The 18860-nt window shown below is 30.9% G+C and overlaps 2 protein-coding genes across 2 annotated transcripts in view; one reads left to right on the plus strand and one right to left on the minus strand.

Moving 5' to 3' along the window:
• The window catches only part of LOC134720547 (MAM and LDL-receptor class A domain-containing protein 1-like), a 211211-nt gene that overhangs the window by 15280 nt on the left and 177071 nt on the right, over positions 1–18860 (plus strand). The window lies entirely within an intron of this gene.
• LOC134720548 (putative autophagy-related protein 11) lies at positions 3198–11813 on the minus strand. The gene is made up of 11 exons (XM_063582862.1): positions 11515–11813; positions 10760–10831; positions 10309–10389; positions 10031–10093; positions 9605–9667; positions 9059–9121; positions 8749–8832; positions 7923–7979; positions 7091–7183; positions 6682–6747; positions 3198–5445 (listed from the first exon to the last, which is right to left on the minus strand). Exons 1-11 carry the CDS (start codon positions 11761–11763, stop codon positions 5104–5106), a joined length of 1233 nt encoding a protein of 410 aa, XP_063438932.1. The 5' UTR covers positions 11764–11813; the 3' UTR covers positions 3198–5103.

The following is an 18860-nucleotide window of genomic DNA, read 5'->3' on the forward strand; positions in this document are numbered from 1 at the left end:
TAAGCTATCATGGCCTCAGCTTGTCTGGCAAAACAGCAATTGGACGTCAGAGCAATCTCGGACTACTGTGGATGAGATTGGAACTGAAAGTGAAACATGTGATAGTGAACATAAACCGTAAAAATGTTCACTGCTACAGTTATTTTTCATTATTGCTATTTTACAAAATTTTCATTTGATCTTCCTGACTGATAATTTCTTTCTCAGTGGAGTCCAATAATATGATTGATTATTGCTAGAACAATAGACCAATTTTTTTATAAAACTATATATATGCCTCTGCTAGAAACTAACCCAGCGGGCACATCAACGTTGCTTAGCAACGTTGAAACAACGTCATGCTGAAACGTTGAAACAACGTTGAATAATAGGTTGCAATTTAAAGGTCATTTCAACGTTGAAAATACAACGTTGCATCAACATTTAGATAATATAAGGCAGGTATTACCTGTAAATGGGGACGAAGTCTGTATGAATTATTTTTTGTAACTTAAATATTTGTTAAAAAAAAAGAAACGGAAATACCGTAACGTTTCCGATTTTGGTTCTGTTGTAAGGGATTTTAGTTGTGACGTTATTTGAGTTATGACGTCATATGCAATATGTAAACAAAGAAACGCTATCATCAGGTAACGTTTTTTCATATGAAGGAATTATTAAAAATGAAATTGGTATTGCGTTCCTTCCTATTTATACTAGACTGATAAATATATATTTTACTCAAAGATTCATAGAAACAATACCGGAAAAAGGAAGTACATTGTAGATTTCCGCGCAGGTCCGGGATTTCAAAACACGACAAAAAAAATTTGAACGATTTTGAGTTCATTAGTACAATGAAAAATTCGGGAAATTTTCCCGAATTTTTTTTTTTTATTGAATTTTCTACTGTTATTGGGGACTTAATTCGTCCCCATAATATGAGGCAACAATTACCTGTAAATGGGGACGAAGTCTGTATGAATTATTTTTTTGTAACTTAAATATTTGTTAAAAAAAAGAAACGGAAATACCGTAACGTTTCCGATTTTGGTTCTGTTGTTAGGGATTTAGTTGTGACGTTATTTAAGTTATGACGACATATGCAATGTGAACAAAGAAACGCTATCATCAGGTAACGTTTTTTTCATATCAAGGAATTAATATGAGGCAGGCATAACCTGTGAATGGGGATGAAGTCTGTATGTATTATATTTTTAATTCAAAATGTTGATAAAAGAAAACGAAATACCGTGCGTAACGTTCCCGATTTTGGTACTGTTGACTCTGTTGTTAGGGAATTAGCTGTGACGTTCTTTAAGTTATGACGTCATATTCGATGTAAACAAAAGAAACGCTTTCATCAGGAAACGTAACGTTTTTTTCATATCAAACAATTATTAAAATTGAATTTGTATTGAGATCCAATAACAGCTTCCATTTGCAGGTGATTATTTCCATATGATCAAATTCTGGATTTGATACGATAAGAATGAGACATATTCTAACTATGTATCAATTCATCACGATGTATTTGAATGATTCCCGGATTGTAGTCTTTTTGAGGCTTTAAAGACTAAGCAGAATTTTGTTAAAATAAGTATCTGGGAGAAACTGAGAAAACTGTTTTCTTATCAGAATTCTATAAAGAATATTATCTATCTATGGTAAAATTATTTCTTATCAGAATTCTGTTAAGAATGGTATAGATATACCTTATAAAATGATTTTCTTATCAGAATTCTATAACAATTCAATATAGCAGAGGAAAGTTTTTTCCTGTCAGAATTATTATTATATATATCCTAGAAAACGTTTTTCTTAACAGAATTCTGTTAATAGTACTATCTGTCTGAGGAAAATATTTTCTTATCAAAATTCTGTTAAGAATATACTGTATATCTGGAGAAAAATTCTTATCAGAATTCTGTTAAGTGATAGTATCTATCTAAAGAAACACATTTCTTGTCAGAAAATTCTGTTAAGAATATTCTTTCTATCTCAGGAAACGATGTTCTTATCAGAATTCTGTTAAGAATAGACTCTATATTTGGGGAAACATGATTCTTATCAGAATTCTGTTAATGGATACTATCTATCTGAGAAAACTATTTTTTTTATCAGAATTCTGTTAAGCAAACTATCTACCCGTGGAAACGATTTTCTTATCAGAATTCTGTTAAGCAAACTATATACCTGAGGAAACGATTTTCTTATCAGAATTCTGTTAAGCAAACTATCTACCTGAGGAAACGACTTTCTTATCAGAATTCTGTTAAGCAAACTATATACCTGAGGAAACGATTTTCTTATCAGAATTCTGTTAAGCAAACTATCTACCTGAGGAAACGATTTTCTTATCAGAATTCTGTTAAGCAAACTATATACCTGAGGAAACGATTTTCTTATCAGAATTCTGTTAAGCAAACTATATACCTGAGGAAACGATTTTCTTATCAGAATTCTGTAAAGCAATCTATCTACACGAGGAAACAATTTTCCTATCAGAATTCTGTACAGAATATACTATCTATCCGCGGAAAAATCTTTTTTAACAGAAATTTGTTAAAGAATATTTGTTAACAAAAGTTACATGGTCGAGGGATACTATCTGACTAAGAACACGATTTTCTTGTCAGAATTCCAGCTAAAATTTCTCAATATTAGAGTTTTATTTCGAATAATACATATCTGAGTTAATGATTTAATTTCCATTTTAGACAACTACTAACCAGACGTATTTTGGGAGATATGCATTTTGTTAAGAACACAGTTTCGAAAATGAATTAATGGCAATGGGTTTTCATTTGGTATGATATCTTATACATTTTGAAAATATGTCATCTAATTTCTGTTACAAGAGCTGCACAAATCAAAATAAATGTGTTTATCCAAATTAAAACCTGAAATTTATTAACATTACACAACAAACACACACTTAAAGATTGCATTTCATAGACATAGGAAGATGTATATGATTGCCAATGAGACAACTCGTTTATTTGTCAGAAGTTAATTATGACCAATAAATTAAAACACATATATATAAAAGACATTGCAAGATGTGTTCACTTCTGAGTAAAATATTCCTCCATATGAGTTAAAGATAATGTATATGGGTCATTTTCAAAAAATGTGGATATTTCAGTTGTGAAATAACAATACAAAAAAATATTCAATTTTCAACTTTATTATATAAAATTGAATAGTTTAACAACAATACAACCTGAAATAAAAATATGCAATCTCAAATGCTACTAAAAAAATATTTTAAAAAATAAAATAGAAACAAGTATGGGACAAATGTCAACTACATAACGGATTTAGTTTCGGTCTCTAATTTTCTTTTAATAATATTTACATTTTTCTTGATATATATTTCCATAAAAATCATCACACTTTTTTTCAAAACAGTTAAAATAATACTTTTATAGAAACATATTTTAAAGTGAATTTAACATGTTTAATTCAACATTGTCAACTACATAACGCTTTCTCGTCAACTACATAACGATTCCATGCGTTATGTAGTTGACCTATTTGTGATTTTTAAATGTTTTTCTTGACCCTTATAATACCAGATAAATGATCAATAACTTTGCCGTTACAAAGTTGACATAGAATAAAATTACGGAGTAATTAGTACTCACCAAAACTAATCTATAACTGTAACTTAAAGCAAGTCATCAGAGGGTGAAGAGTAGGTAATGAGCACTTACTTAGTTACAAGGGATATAATCAGTTGTTTATTGGCAACATTATTGCATTTGTGTTATGTAGTTGACATTTTTTTAAGTACGAAATGAAAAGTAAAAAAATAATGCTAATAAAATCTAATAATTCCCCGTATTTGTGTATACATACCTGCAGTGATACCTATATATTTATAATGACAGAAAAAGAAAAAAAGAATTTCGCAGGGTATTAAAACCACCATTTATAAAAATCTAGTTTTTTAGTTTCGTACAAGCAATTTGGGATTTTTTGGACCCTTTGAAACCCACTGGAAGCAATTTCTTTAGATGAATTTCATATTGAATTTGCTGGAACTTGTTACACACACCAAAAACTAAATTGTGTATCGAAAATTTGGAAAACAATATTTACACTTTTTTTAGAAATATTGCTTGTACAAGAAAATCCACATTTGTTTAAAAAGGCCCATATCATAGAACGTTGTTATTCAAAACACATTTTATAATAGACTAAAGACATTTTTTAACCAATATAGAGATGTTGAGACCAAAGCTTTACAACGACGTGTGTCTTTGCATGTGTATGCTGACTGTTATTTAGCTAACACAATAGGAGATAAAAATGTATAATTGGTTCGTTAAGGCCATAATCATTCTGCATACTTATACAATAAGTAATAGATTTGATACATTACAGTAACAGCATCTTTAAAAGTTAACAGTGTATGACATTATCTCAATCCCAAAATTAATTTTAAAGTTGTTTTTTTTTATATTTTTTACTTTTTTTTTGGTGCATTGCACTTATCAGAAATACATGTACCAAGTTGATAATGATGTTTTCACAAAAACACTGATGGATACATGTTATAAAATCAAATTACCTATCTCCTGATTGTTAATTTTTTTTACACATTTGTAAGTTGAAGAATTCAGTAAAGTTGATAGAGAAATACACCTACAACAAAAAGAACAGCAAAAAATACACAGAAAACAAGGAGAACAAGAATGAGTCCGTAGTACATGGATGCCCCAACCGCACTATCATTTTCTAAATTCAGGGGACATTGAAAATGGATTAAAAACTTTTATTTGACATTGAAATTAAAAAGATCACAATGAAAGGAACGTGTGTTCTAAGTTTCAAGTTTGTAGGAACAAAAACCTGACCTGAAACGGGACAGACGGACGGATCAACATACAGACACAAAGACCAGAAAAACAAAATGCCACAAATAGGGCATAAAAGAATAATGGACCGTACATGACGTCTTTAACTTACATCATTGACGTTTCCTTTGAAAATTTATATTCAAACAAATTTTAAGCTGATATTTTTAGCAAATTAGAAAACAGAAAATTTAGTCATATAATAAAACAAGTTATTTCATTTGGATGTATCATCAGCCATGTCATTTTTTAAATTGTTTTAAGTAGAGTCTTCGTCCTTTGGTCCTTCATCCTTTGGTCCTTCATCCTTCATATAGTTTAGTATTATATCCTTAAGTGTTGATGTTGGTTTTAACAAACAAATTTTATTATCATTCACATTGCAGTTAATACTGCATATTATAAAACCTTCTTGGTCTCCTTGAATGTCTTTTCTGTTCAAAACATAGGAGTCTTTATTTTCGTTGGAAATAAATTGGTCTCCAGCCATGTGTCCAATTGGTCTCTTACAAAAAATATAAGACTTTTCCAACGTCTTCAGAGCCAAAAACACTTTACCATTCCAATCTACTATATGGCAGTCATTGCTTTTGTCCTCAATCTAAAAAACGAATGAAGAAATTATATATAATGAAATGAAATTAGATTAAATACATTTTTTTTAAAACATTCCTAAAATTTGGTCTTAGTTGCAACCATTCTTCATCACCTAGATCTTATATTACAGCCATGGGTTTAATCTGCAGATATACAAGAGCATTTCATACATCAACAGTATGTCAACTGGGGCAGGGCTTATCTGACATAATTGACACAGGTTGTTTGTTTTCTTTCTAAAATTGTTTTACATTTTGTCATATCAGGTTCCATTATAGATTACCCTATTGGATTGATGCACTCATTGTTATACAATGTACAGTGATAAATAATTGCTTTTATCATATATTTAGAACAAAATACAGCTATTTTGTATATCTAATAAAGGTTCGTTTTTCCAATCTGTATCACCTACCCTGTATCGCATACCCCGTATCGCATAGCTAAACCCGTATCGCATACCCCGTATTGCATGGTAAAACCCGTATCGCAGGTATTTTTTGTTTGTTTTTTTTTTGCTTAAAAGAAAAAAAATCCTAAAAATAGGTCAATTTTTTGAATGACGTCATTGTTTGGTATGTAACGTCACGAAACGTCTAGTTTTCATATTGTATGTGACGTCAGGAACATCAAGTTTTTACAACATTTTTTTTTGGCACACTAAATGCAACTATAAAATATACAAATTACTCAAATAAATACAATAATAAACAAAATATTTTAAAAACAACAGATTGTAAGGTAACCTAGGTGCTTCGTATAAATAATTGAGCAGTTATTTTAAGGCTTTGAAACAAGACAAAAGCAGAACTGAAGGTAACCCAGTGCTATGGATCAGAAAACAGTTCATATAGAATAATAATACAATACTCTTCTGTTGAAATATATGATAAAGCGTATAGTACATGGCAAAATCCGTATCACATGCCGTATCACCCTCGACCAATATCATCACTCGGGCCTAAAGGCCCTCGGGTTGATATTGATGTCTCGGGATGATACGACATATGATACAGATTTTGCCATGTATTATTCTCTATACATCATCTTTCATATACAGTGGGTATTTGTCTGATTGGCATTCATACCTCGTTTTAATACAGGGTCTGTCTAGAAAATCAGAGACGATCACACTGTGATTCATCAAAATTAAATTGAGTTTCTTGATCTGACCACTTTATTATTGAAAAATTATTATCAACTTGATTTCAACTATTTGTATACCTTTGAAAATACTTACAGTATTATCTACTGGAGGAGGAGTTTCAATACTAGTGGTAGGTAAAGGAAATGGTAAAACGCTTTCCTGAAAGAGATACATTTATTCATTTTAAACATATGTATCATCCATATAAAGGATGAAATATTTAACAAAAGTATTATTATTGCCACTGTTGTAGCTTTTCACTTTACATGATTTTTAAATACTTTTAGTTGTATTATAATAAATTAAATTAAGAATTGAAAACTAATGCTGGTTTTAGTAATAGTGGCAAGTTTTTCAGCTAACATTTATGACAAATAAATCTTTAATAAAGGAATCTTCATTAAAACATTGCTCTGTAAAGGTCGGCTATTATTTAAATATATTATACATATTAATAAATTAGAAAAAATCTCAATAGAAGTATATGTTGTACTCAATTTACCTGAGAATGTTGTTTTGAAGAACATGCCTTTTTCTTGGCTGGCTCACACATAAAATCACTCATTGGTGGCTTTTTTATGCACCTTTTCCTGGTCTGTAATGTGTAAGTGTTCCATGTTTAAAAAAGTGGAATTTTAGTTTATTTAAATCAAATATTTTATTTTGAATAAAAATTGAATTGCTACAACCAATATAAAAAACCTTACAACTTCAATATACATGCTTTCCTAATAAAATAAACTCATCATAGATACCAGGATTAAAATTTTATATTTACGTCAGATATGCGTTTCGTCTACAAAAGACTCATCAGTGACACTTGAATAAAAAGTGTTAAAATGTCAAATAATGTATGAAGTTAAAAAGCATTGATGACCAAAAATTCTTAAAAGTTTTGACAAATACAACCATAATAACTAGCACCTCTATAATTACTCATACTAAAGCATATTATAATCTATGTTCTCAAAGATTTCATAATCACACTAAGGGTATACAAAATAAATGTCTTTATCTTGGAAACTTAACAACTATAAACCTTTTTGAAATGATAAATTAATAATAACATGTTCTATACCAAATAATGCTCATCTGGTTTGTAAAACGTTGGGGATTTATGCTCTATAACTATATTACCAATACAATAAAAACATTTAAAAGGAATTCTAAATATCATTTGCATCTTTCAATATCTTAATGATAACAACAAAAAAATCATCCTTTGAAAACAATCTAGAAAAGATATTGTTCCAATAAAAGGGCAATAAAATGTACTTAATCCAGAAAAGATGTTGTTCCAATAAAAGGGCAATAAAATGTACTTGTTAATATACCTCTCTTTCTTTTCCATTCAAATTTAGATCTTCATTTGTATGCTGTTTTTTATATTCCTAAAATACAAATTTATTTTTTTTATCTTAAAACACATTTAAACAAATAAAACTTTCATTTAATGCGATTATAAAAGCAAAACTGCTCATTGCTAATAGTGTAAAAATATGCAAGTTTTCAGTAAACAGGAAGTTGTCAATTGATGAATCTGAAAACGCATCACACAGTATAGCTGACTTATATAAACCCTGAAACCAAATTCAGAAATCCTTGTATTGTAGTTCAAGAAAAAGAGTTGACAAAAATTTTCAAATTGACTTTCATGTGTAAAATCATACAAGTGTTCGGTAAACATGAAATTGGCAAGTGGTGAATCTGAAAACACATTACACGGTATAGCTGAATTAAATCAAGCCTGAAACCAAATTTCAGAAATCCTTTTAGTGTAGTTCCTGAGAAAAATGTGAGGAAAACAAAAAGTAATTGTAACAGGATGCTGTTACGAAGTCTCCACAACAAAGCTCCCTTGACTCGCCATTCAAATGGTCCCATGTTCATTTGATTTGATTTGTTGTCCCATACAAGAATATATATGTCTTACGAGTAGGGATCTCCACTATTTACAAGGGGTGATGTTGACCCCCCAAGGACTTGACTTACATTTCATTTAATTTGTTTTATTGTCCCCTACAAGAAAATGTATGGTTTAGGGGTGGGGATGTTGACCGTTTACAAGTTTTGAAACAAAAGGGGGTGGGGTGACCCCCTAAGGACTTCCCTTTTATTTCATTTCATTTGTTTTATTGTCCCCTATAGTAATCTAGTTACCTCTTCTTTTTCCTTCAACATTGAGCAGTGTTTTTCAAGGGCTGTTTTTTCAGCTTTTAAATACCCCTTTTCCTCTAATAATTTCTGAAAAAAACCAATGCTATTATTAAAAATCATTAAACAATTCTATTTTTGCAAAATTCCCAACTGTTGATTCGATTTTATATGTTAATATAATATGGTAGCAAACTCGTCTTTCTGAAAATTTAGTATATATGTTGTTTCATGTAGTTTAGAATTTTAGCACTTTAATAATTAACACTTTAACCTTATTTGTAAATAAAGTTCTAATAGTTATAATATAAAATACCTCATTCTGTTCTTTCATCCTGGTGAAATCAACCCTTATTCTTTCTATGTCTGCTGTCAAATTCTATAAAATTCAATTGAAAACTTTTCTAGCATAGTTTGCTTCAGTGGAACCAGTTTTTTTTATATAAAATAAAGCATTATATGTCGCAGATTTTTAAAATGTTTTTTTTACATCTACATACAATCCTTTATGTTATATAAAAAACAATATGTGTTCTTCTCAAGATTAAAAGAATGTTTGCTTGAAAAAAAGTAATTTGTTTCAATGATTTTGGGTATCAAGTCAAAAGAGACCAACATTCAACATTCAAACTCATTGTTTTTGTTAATTGACAGCCGATTGCATTGAATGTGTAGGTAAAAGGTAATCTTAATTGCACCACTACTACTTGCCATGAGTGTACAGGAAATTGAACTAAAAATTGGTGTTATGTACAAACAATTATTGTTTTAACTGTATATTGAAACCTCGTGGGTTTACTAGTTGAAATTAAATGTAAGAATTAAGAATTCAATTATAAGTTGACAGCTCTTTTATTCCTACCTTATTCTCTTCTTCCAAATGGATACTACGTTTATTCAATGTAACAACTTGCTCATTTAAACCCTAAAATGAGATAAGGTGTCAAGGGTTAGTATCATATAAAAGTATGAAATAACAGGAGGATGTAACAACGACTGCAAACCGGATTTATTAACATTTATTTGTGTCCTGGCAATATCACAAGTACCATTACTGATGATTGGTGAAAGTGAAAATTGTCGATATCAAATTTGACCTCTATTAATTTTTTGTCATCAGTATCAACATATTAAAATTTGAAAATTGAATGGATTGGATGGTTGGGAGTAAATGCAACAACGTGAATGGAAACACAATTTTACGATCTTATGTCTGTGTACTAAATCATGTCTTTTTTTAATGTTAACTTTCAAATTATTTTCTATCTTTATGTAAAATATGTTGTACCTTGTTTTCTGCTTCCCTTTGTTGCACTCGTCTGTTCAAATCTTCTACAATTCCATTTAATCTCTGGAAAATACATCTTTACATTAAATACAAAATACAATATTTTACATCTAACTGCATGATCCTGTATAGTTGCCTGTTTTTAAATAGGGTTTCCTCAAAACTAAAGTTACAAATTATTATTCCATAACATTTAATAAAAAAGAAATAAAGGGCGGCTTACATTATTCAGTGTCCATTACACATTAGATTCATCAAATATTTTATTAGCTTATTACCTCATTATCTTTTTGTAGATTATCATGTGATGCCTCCATCGGTTCACTTTTATTTGTTGCCTGTGTTAAGTCAACAACTGTCTGAAATGAATATGATAATGAGATTAAGTTTAGAATAATAACAAATCAAAGCGCTAATTACTATTTGAAACTTATGCCAATTGTGTTACCCATTTCCTTATATCACCTAAAATTTTACACAAAATAGAACATGTGATATTTAATATCAAGTATTCAAACATTTTTAATATAATGCACAGGGGTGGATCCAGCCATATTCAAAAGGAGGTTCCCAACCGAGGATATGAGCATTGTTTATTGTTGAAGGCTATACAGTGACAATGAGTTGTTTATATTCTTGACATTTGTTGTTGGTGGAAAAGTAGGTGTCTGGATCTTAAAATATGCCACATAGCCTTATTTCAAAATAGTTGGTTAAAATATTAGCTACCTCATTTGTACCACTGCTTTCAGCATTTTGGTCTAATGACTCTTCCTTTTTTCGAGATTTTGACTTGACAATCTAAAATAAAAATGTTGAAGAATCAGTTTGTATTATTACCAGTGACACAGGATCATGAGTCAGTTTAATAAATTTGAAGATAAAGACGTTCAATATCATATGAATGAACATATACAATTAAACCACTATAAAAGTTTTTAGCATGATGAAAATAGCTAAATTGATTTTGAAGTATTTAAATATATATGATATCTGCAACAAAGGGATGATTTTAAAATATGTTTTAAAGGCAAAGATCAATCAAATGTTTTTCTTTGATCATTTAAATGTCAAAATATGTATTTGGTAGATTGCACATACACTTGGTGTCACTAATGTCTTGCAGATTTAGTCACAGTCTTTAATGATTTTGGAGTAGGTTTGAAGATAAAAAATGAAATGGCATAAGATTAAAAATAATGTTGACACAACATATCTAGTGATCAAATGTATTTTGAACTTCTGTATTTTGCAAAATCAAATACTTTAATACACTACAATCTTATTAACTCAATTGTAATATGCCATATTAGATGTTTGATTCATAGTTGAAAAATCAAGGGCAAGTATTATAACAAATCTTAGAAAGCATGAATATTTCATAAGAATAGTACACTGATTAAAATTAACATAATAGATGAAATAATATGGCTATTTTAAATCACCTATAAATAGTATAAAATAGTAAATTAATTATCAAATACCTGTCTTATTCTTTGAAAAGCTAAATCATCAGTTGGGTTTGGTGGATCCTTTATTAGTCTTTCCTTAGCCATTCTTGAAATTTCTTTTAAATTTAGTTTTTTTTCTTTCTGGTAAATGTCTAAAATTTGTTGGAGAATTTCATTTGCCTGAATTACTGTTAGGCTCCCCAAATCTCTATAGACATAGGGAGAATGCCCTGGTTTTATGGCATTAATTGTTTCCACTTTTGATAGGAGAGAAGAATCCATTGTTGATAGTCTTATTATTGACTGCAAGTTTTTCCTTCTTCTCGCCTGCTCCTTGGGATTATCTGGACACTACAAATTCAATAAATGTTTGACTAGACTGGTAAATATAAAAAAAAAAAAGTCTCATGCAAACAAGACAGATTTCTGCGCAAATGCGGGAAAACCGGAACAGGAACTAGATCTGAAAAAAAAAGTTAAGGATTTTGAGTTCATTAGTACAATGAAAAATTCGGGAAATTTATTTTTTTTTAAATTTTTTTATTGAATTTTCTACCGTAATTGGGGACTTCGTCCCCATAATATGAGGCAGGCATTACCTGTAAATGTGGACGAAGTCCGTATGAATGAATTTTTTTAAACTTTAATATTTGTAAAAAAAAAAGAACGGAAATACCGTAACGTTTCCGATTTTGGTTCTGTTGTTAGGGATTTTAGTTGTGACGTTATTTAAGCTTTGACGTCATATGCAATGTAAACAAAGAAACGCTATCATCAGGTAACGTTTTTTTCATATCAAGGAATTATTAAAAATGAAATTGGTATTGCGTTCCTTCCTATTTACAATACACTGGTAAATTAGAGATTTATACTAACAAAACCGGAAAAGGGAAGTACATTGTAGATTTCTGCGCAGGTCCGGTATTTCAAAACATGACATAAAACAAATTGAATGATTTTGAGTTCATTAGTACAATGAAAATTCGGGAAATTTTCCCCATTTTTTTTTTTTTTATTGAATTTTCTACTGTTATTGGGGACTTCGTCCCCATAATATGAGGCAGGCATAACCTGTGAATGGGGACGAAGTATGTATGTATTATTTTTTTCATTCCAAATGTTGATAAAAGAAAACGAAATATACCGTGCGGAACGTTCTCGATTTTGGTTCTGTTGTTAGGGAATTAGCTGTGACGTTCTTTAAGTTATGACGTCATATTCGATGTAAACAAAAGAAACGCTTTGATCAGGTTACGTTTTTTTCATATCAAACAATTATTAAAATTGAATTTGTATTGAGATCCAATGTTATATTTTACTAGACTGATAAATAAAAAAAAAACAAAGTCTCATGCAAACAAGACAGTTATCTGCGCAAATGCGGGGAAAACCGGAACAGGAAGTAGTTCTTAAAAAAAAAAGTTAACGATTTTGAGTTCATTAGTACAATGAAAAATTCGGGAAATTTTCCCGATTTTTTTTTTTTTTATTGATTTTTCTACCGTAATTGGGGACTTCGTCCCCATATTAAAAATGAAACAGGTATTGCGTTCCTTCCTATTTATACTAGACCGATAAATATATGTTTTACTCAAAGATTCATACAAACAAAACCGGAAAAAGAAAGTACATTGTAGAATTCTGCGCAGGTCCGGGATTTCAAAACAAGCGACAAAAAAAATTTGAACGATTTTGAGTTCATTAGTACAATGAAAAATTCGGGAAATTTTCCCGATTTTTTTTTTATTATTGAATTTTCTACCGTTATTGGGGACTTCGTCCCCATAATATCACGGCCGACACTCGGCTAACCGAGAGATAGGTCGGTTAATCTTTATTGAGTATGCGGCTATATCGGCGTTGGGTCTGTTAATCGGGTTGGCTAAAGTCTGTTAATCAGATGTTATCGTGGAAATCAGTGCAAGGTCATTATGTTTCATTGTATAACTTTTTAATTATATTTATATCATAAAAACTATTCATGTCTGACAAAATGATTTGGATTGCTGAATCCAGTGGTGTAATTCTTTTTTTTCTAGCTTCAATAAACGATCTATAAAATGAAAAGGCGAGTTACTCATCAGTAAATTTATACACATTTTACACACACAAAATGTACACAAAAATGACAAGTTGGTTGAGTTTACAAATGTACTTGTATGCAATCTTTTGAACATCGAAAAAAGACTGGCATTATGTTTGTTTACCATATTAACATCAATATGTGAAAAATCTACACGAAAAACTGTTTTTTGGTGACATAAATCAATTTTTGATAAAAATATGGTCTGTTAATGGGTCGGATGTATAAAACTCGGTCTGTTAATTGGTCTGTTAAGAGTTATGAATGACATTACAAGTATAATTTAATTGCTATATGGGATGTTATCTGAATAAAGAGATAGGCTCAAGATTCGTGGCTAGAATAAATGGAAACAAAACATGGACAATGAAACATAAGTTTAGACAATGAGATCTGAAAATTGATAGAAATGATTTTAAAAAGTGTAAAATCAAAGTAATATTAATTTCATCAAAGAATGGTCGCATATATCATGTGGATTCTGTTTCATTGATATGAATGGCACCCATTTGTCATTTACATAGTTAACAAGTACATAAATCAGAGATAAACTTCGTTATGTTTTGATTTTTTTTTATCAAATGAACTGAAATATGTTTATAAAGCAAACAAATATAGACAAAAACCTTTCAACATCAACCTTTCTCTACACCACCTTGAATGTCACTCGATAGAAAACCAAGCACGTTTGCGGACTGCGAGTCGGCTAAATGACTTACGATATCATAGGAATACATCATTACTCGAAAAATAAAATTATTATTATACATTTATTGTGATTTAAAGGAATATAAATTTGCATTGTTGTTACACATTAAATCAGCACCCAACACTAATATAAAAAAAAATTACTAATGTCTATTTCTTGTTTAGAACCACGGTTTAGAACTTAATTGCAAGATTTTTCCTTAGGCGGCAGAAAATAAGAATGATGACTCGGTACAAAGGAAAATACATACCGGAAATAAACTCTTCATAGATACCAGGATTGAAATTTGATATTTGCGCCTTATATTTACGTCAGACACGCGTTTCGTCTACGAAAAATTCATCAGTGATGCTCGAAAAAATGTTTAAAAGGCCAAAAACAAAGTTGAAAAGCATTGAGGAAATACAACTAATACCGGCGTCACACATCAGCGTATAGCTCCGGCGTGTTAAAAATCATTTACGCTGCCAATATGCTTTAAGCGTGTGTTGGTGTACTAGAAGCGTACCTAAGGCTAAGCGTTTATCCGGCTTTCAAAAAACGTATGTTTGCGTAACGTTGTATGCTTTTTTAAACATGTTTTCCCCTTCGCAATTTTGCGCCTGTCCCAAGTCAGGATTCTCTGCCCTTTGTTAGTCTTATATGATTTTCAATTTTATCTTGTGTATAATTCGGAGTTTATTATGACGTCCATTATCACTGTATAAGTACATATTTTTTAAGGGGCCAGCTGAAGGACGCCTACGGGTGCGGGAGTTTTTCTCAACATTGAAGACCATCGGTGGCCTTTGTCTGTTGTCTGTTCTATGGTCGGGTTGTTGTCGCTTTGACACATTCCCCATTTCCTTTCTTAATTTTACCTTTGTATTTCGACGTACTTCAAACTTATGCAACGCGGTTTGAACGATTGCTAAGCGTTCTTATGGCGTTCAACTAACGTATACCGACTTTGTCAGTTTTCTCTGTAAGTTTGGTGCACACCGGTCTATCCGCCAATGTGTGACGCCGGCATAAGGTAATCTATTCCTGAGGTAGAAAAGCCTTAGTACTAGTATTCCAAAGAAAACGCATGGAATTTAACCAGCTGCATTGCAACACATGACAGATTCATAGATGTTACAGATTTTGAACAGACAAAAAAATAAGGCTGATTGATAACTTGGCGTAAATAATAAATTGATGCGAATTCGAGCGGCCAATCAGTCCATATAACGCTAATTTGAAGTGACACACCCTTTTAATGAAATGCAGAGAGAAAAAAAGTGCTCTTTCTATAAGGATACTGTTGCACCGTATTGTAATTTTTTCGTCACAAGTACATCTCATTTTTTTAATGTGTAAATATAAACTCAAGGTAGTAAGACTATTGTCGTGGCTAAATAACTCTTAACTGACACGATTTAAATTGTCCAACCCATTAACAGACTGTATTCCTCTAATATTCATTATTATGTGGTATAACTCAACGTATATAACAATTATGAAATATTTATCAACGACAATTGATTTTTTAGAACCAAAGTACTACTTTGTGTCCTTTAAATCATATCTAAAAATGGTTTTTGGCCTTTTATCTAAAATATTGCTATGCGTACAAGCATAAAAACCAGATACTTGCGCGACGCCTTTTCGTTTTACGTAAAATTGCGCAGGCTATGCATTTTTTTTAATGGTGGAAAATGTTCTATGATAGATATCATTTTGTCAGACACTTTTCTTTTTTTGATGTGATTCTCATAATATGCCAAAAAATATGGATATTTAACAGAGTTTGACATTAAATTGTGAGTTTTACTCTTAACAGACGTATAGCCATGCAACCCGATTAACAGACCCACCGCCTATATAGCCGCATACTCAATATAGATTAACAGACCTATCTCTCGGTTAGCCGAGTGTCGGCCGTGAATATGAGGCAGGCATAACCTGTGAATGGGGACGAAGTCTGTGTGTTTTATTTTTTTTAATTCAATCATGTTGATAAAACGTCATATGCAATGTAAACAAAGAAATCAGCTAGGTAACGTTTTTTCATATCAAGGAATTATTAAAAATAAAATTGGTATTGCGTTCCTTCCTATTTATAATAGACTGGTAAATATATATTCGTCCCCATATAATGTTTGTGCTATTTTCACATTTCTTGATCAGTGTGAAAAATATATTTAGTGGAATATCTATTCTCTGCAAATAATTGGATGAAATTTATCATTACCTCAAAATTTCTTGGTTTCTTCTGAATTTTCCTAGTGTGACAAGATGAACAAATGTGACCATGCCTGATGACCTCAAATGAATGAGCAAAAAAATATCGACATGCATGAACTTTCGGAATTTTTTCCGTGATATTCCGGGTAGCAAAATTTTAAGAGCGGGAAATGTTTAAAATTATCATTTCCGTTGAAAAATAAGACGTTGAATCAACATCAACTTTCTGTTGAAATTTCAACGTTGAAAATAAGACGTTGAATCAACATCAACTTTCTGTTGAAATTTCAACGTTGAAAATAAGACGTTGAATCAACATCAACTTTCTGTTGAAATTTCAACGTTGAAAATAAGACGTTGAATCAACATCAACTTTCTGTTGAAATTTCAACGTTGAAATTAAGACGTTGAAATTAAGACGTTGAATCAACATTGAATTGTGGTTGAATATTGGACGTTGAAAATAATTACGTTGACGAATCAACCAAAATTCAACAATTTTTCAGTTGAAACAACGTCATGTGCCCGCTGGGAAGGGCTGACGTGCCAGTTTGTCAATGAAATTGGCAACATGGTAATAGGTAAAATAACGATAAACAGATTATTTACTAAAAGAACAGCACCATTAAACTGCTCTTTTATTATAGAAGAATATCACAAGGAATGTATTGAGTTAAATGATCAAACAATAATAATGTGCTTGATGTAAAATATGCATTCGATGCTGTTAAACATGATAGGCTTATCAGAAGATTATATCAAATGAAAATTCCGGAACAATCTATTTTAATCATTGATAATCTATATAAAAATGCTGTTTCTTGTGTTAAATGGAATAATCAAATATCGGACACTTTTAGAATAGAACAAGGCGTAAGAAAAGGAGGAGCTCTTAGTGCAGACTTGAACAAAACTATATAAATACACTTTTAGACATTTTAACTGATTCAGGATATGGAGGAAAATTGGATCGATTTCTTGTTGTGCTCCTACTTGCGCTGATGATTTAGCCATTCTTAGTAATTGTCCGTATGAAACGCAAATTTTAATTGATATGGCCTTTGATTTTAGTAAACGTGAGGCATACAACCAGCAAAAAGTTGTGTTATACAGTCTAAATCACGTCACCATGAGAAAGTAAATGATTTTTTTTGGAATTTAGACAATTCTGTTCTTCCAACTTCTAATAAAGCAACACATATAGGATTATGTCGTACAAACGACGATTCATGTAAAGCTACAATAGATGAGAATTTAAAGAAAGCAAGAAGGACACTTTATAGTTTAATGAAGATATCAGAAAACCAATTTTGGAAGATTTAATTAATTCCTGTAGTGAAGAGTTAGCTGCTTTTAATATGAAAGGTGAACATTTTGACATTTTACAACTGATCATAGATCCCTTTACTTACATGACAATGTTAAGATTTTTTTTTTTAAACTGATACATAGATATAGGAAGGTGTGGTGTGAGTGTCAATGAGACAACTCTTCATCCAAATAACAATTTAAAAGTAAACCATTATAGGTTAAAGTACGGCCTTCAACACGGAGCCTTGGCTCACACCGAACAACAAGCTATAAAGGGCCCAAAATTACTAGTGTAAAACCATTTAAACGGGAAAACCCTATAATCTATATAAACAAAGCAGAACATTATAGATCCCAAACATGTGCTTTTCTCAGTTTAGCAAGCGGCTCCAGCAAGAAAGTCAATCTTGTTTCTCAGTTTATCAAGCGGCTCCAGCAAGAAAGTCAATCTTGTTGAGATATGATCAACGATAATTGTATAATCTATAATTACATGTATCTACTCTTTGAATACTAAATGACTTAGTCTTAGTAACAATCTTACTTTGTATGTCTGAGATGTATATTTATATATTAAAACAAGTGTGGACACAGATGAGTGTGGATAGTATGTTTGGATGTTTGACAGTGTTATATGACAGAAGGTTCTATGTTTTCCTATATGGTGTTATTAACTGTGTTGCACAGTGACAACCGATCTGAGCATTAGGAGTGTTTTTTTTTTAATATTTTTTATTTGGACGACGACGACGACGCCAACGTGATCCCAATATACGACCAAAAAGTTAAAAGTTTTGCGGTCGTATAAAACCAAGAAAAATTCTTGGCCCATAAATCCTAAATTGATAGGACTAAAATTACCAAAATCAACCCCAACCTTCCTTTTGTTGCCATAGACCTTATGTTAAAATATCATAGATTTCTGTTTACTAATGCTTAAGTTGTAAAGCAAAAACCAAGAAAAATGCTTATTTGGGCCCTTTTTGGCCCCTTATTCCTAAATTGTTGAGACCAAAACACCCAAAATCAATCCCAACCTTCCTTTTATGGTCATAAACCTTGGTGTTA

Source organism: Mytilus trossulus, chromosome 6 (genome assembly GCF_036588685.1).
Source record: "Mytilus trossulus isolate FHL-02 chromosome 6, PNRI_Mtr1.1.1.hap1, whole genome shotgun sequence".
NCBI lineage: Eukaryota > Metazoa > Mollusca > Bivalvia > Mytilida > Mytilidae > Mytilus > Mytilus trossulus.

Excerpts from the sequence above, each read along its gene's own strand:
- LOC134720548 (XM_063582862.1), bottom strand. The coding sequence starts at position 11,763 with ATGGATTCTTCTCTCCTATCAAAAGTGGAAACAATTAATGCCATAAAA. Across the intron at positions 10,094-10,308 it reads ATCTACAAAAAGATAATGAG|AGATTAAATGGAATTGTAGA; the intron begins GTAATAAGCTAA and ends TGTATTTTCCAG. Across the intron at positions 7,184-7,922 it reads TGAATGGAAAAGAAAGAGAG|ACCAGGAAAAGGTGCATAAA; the intron begins GTATATTAACAA and ends TACACATTACAG.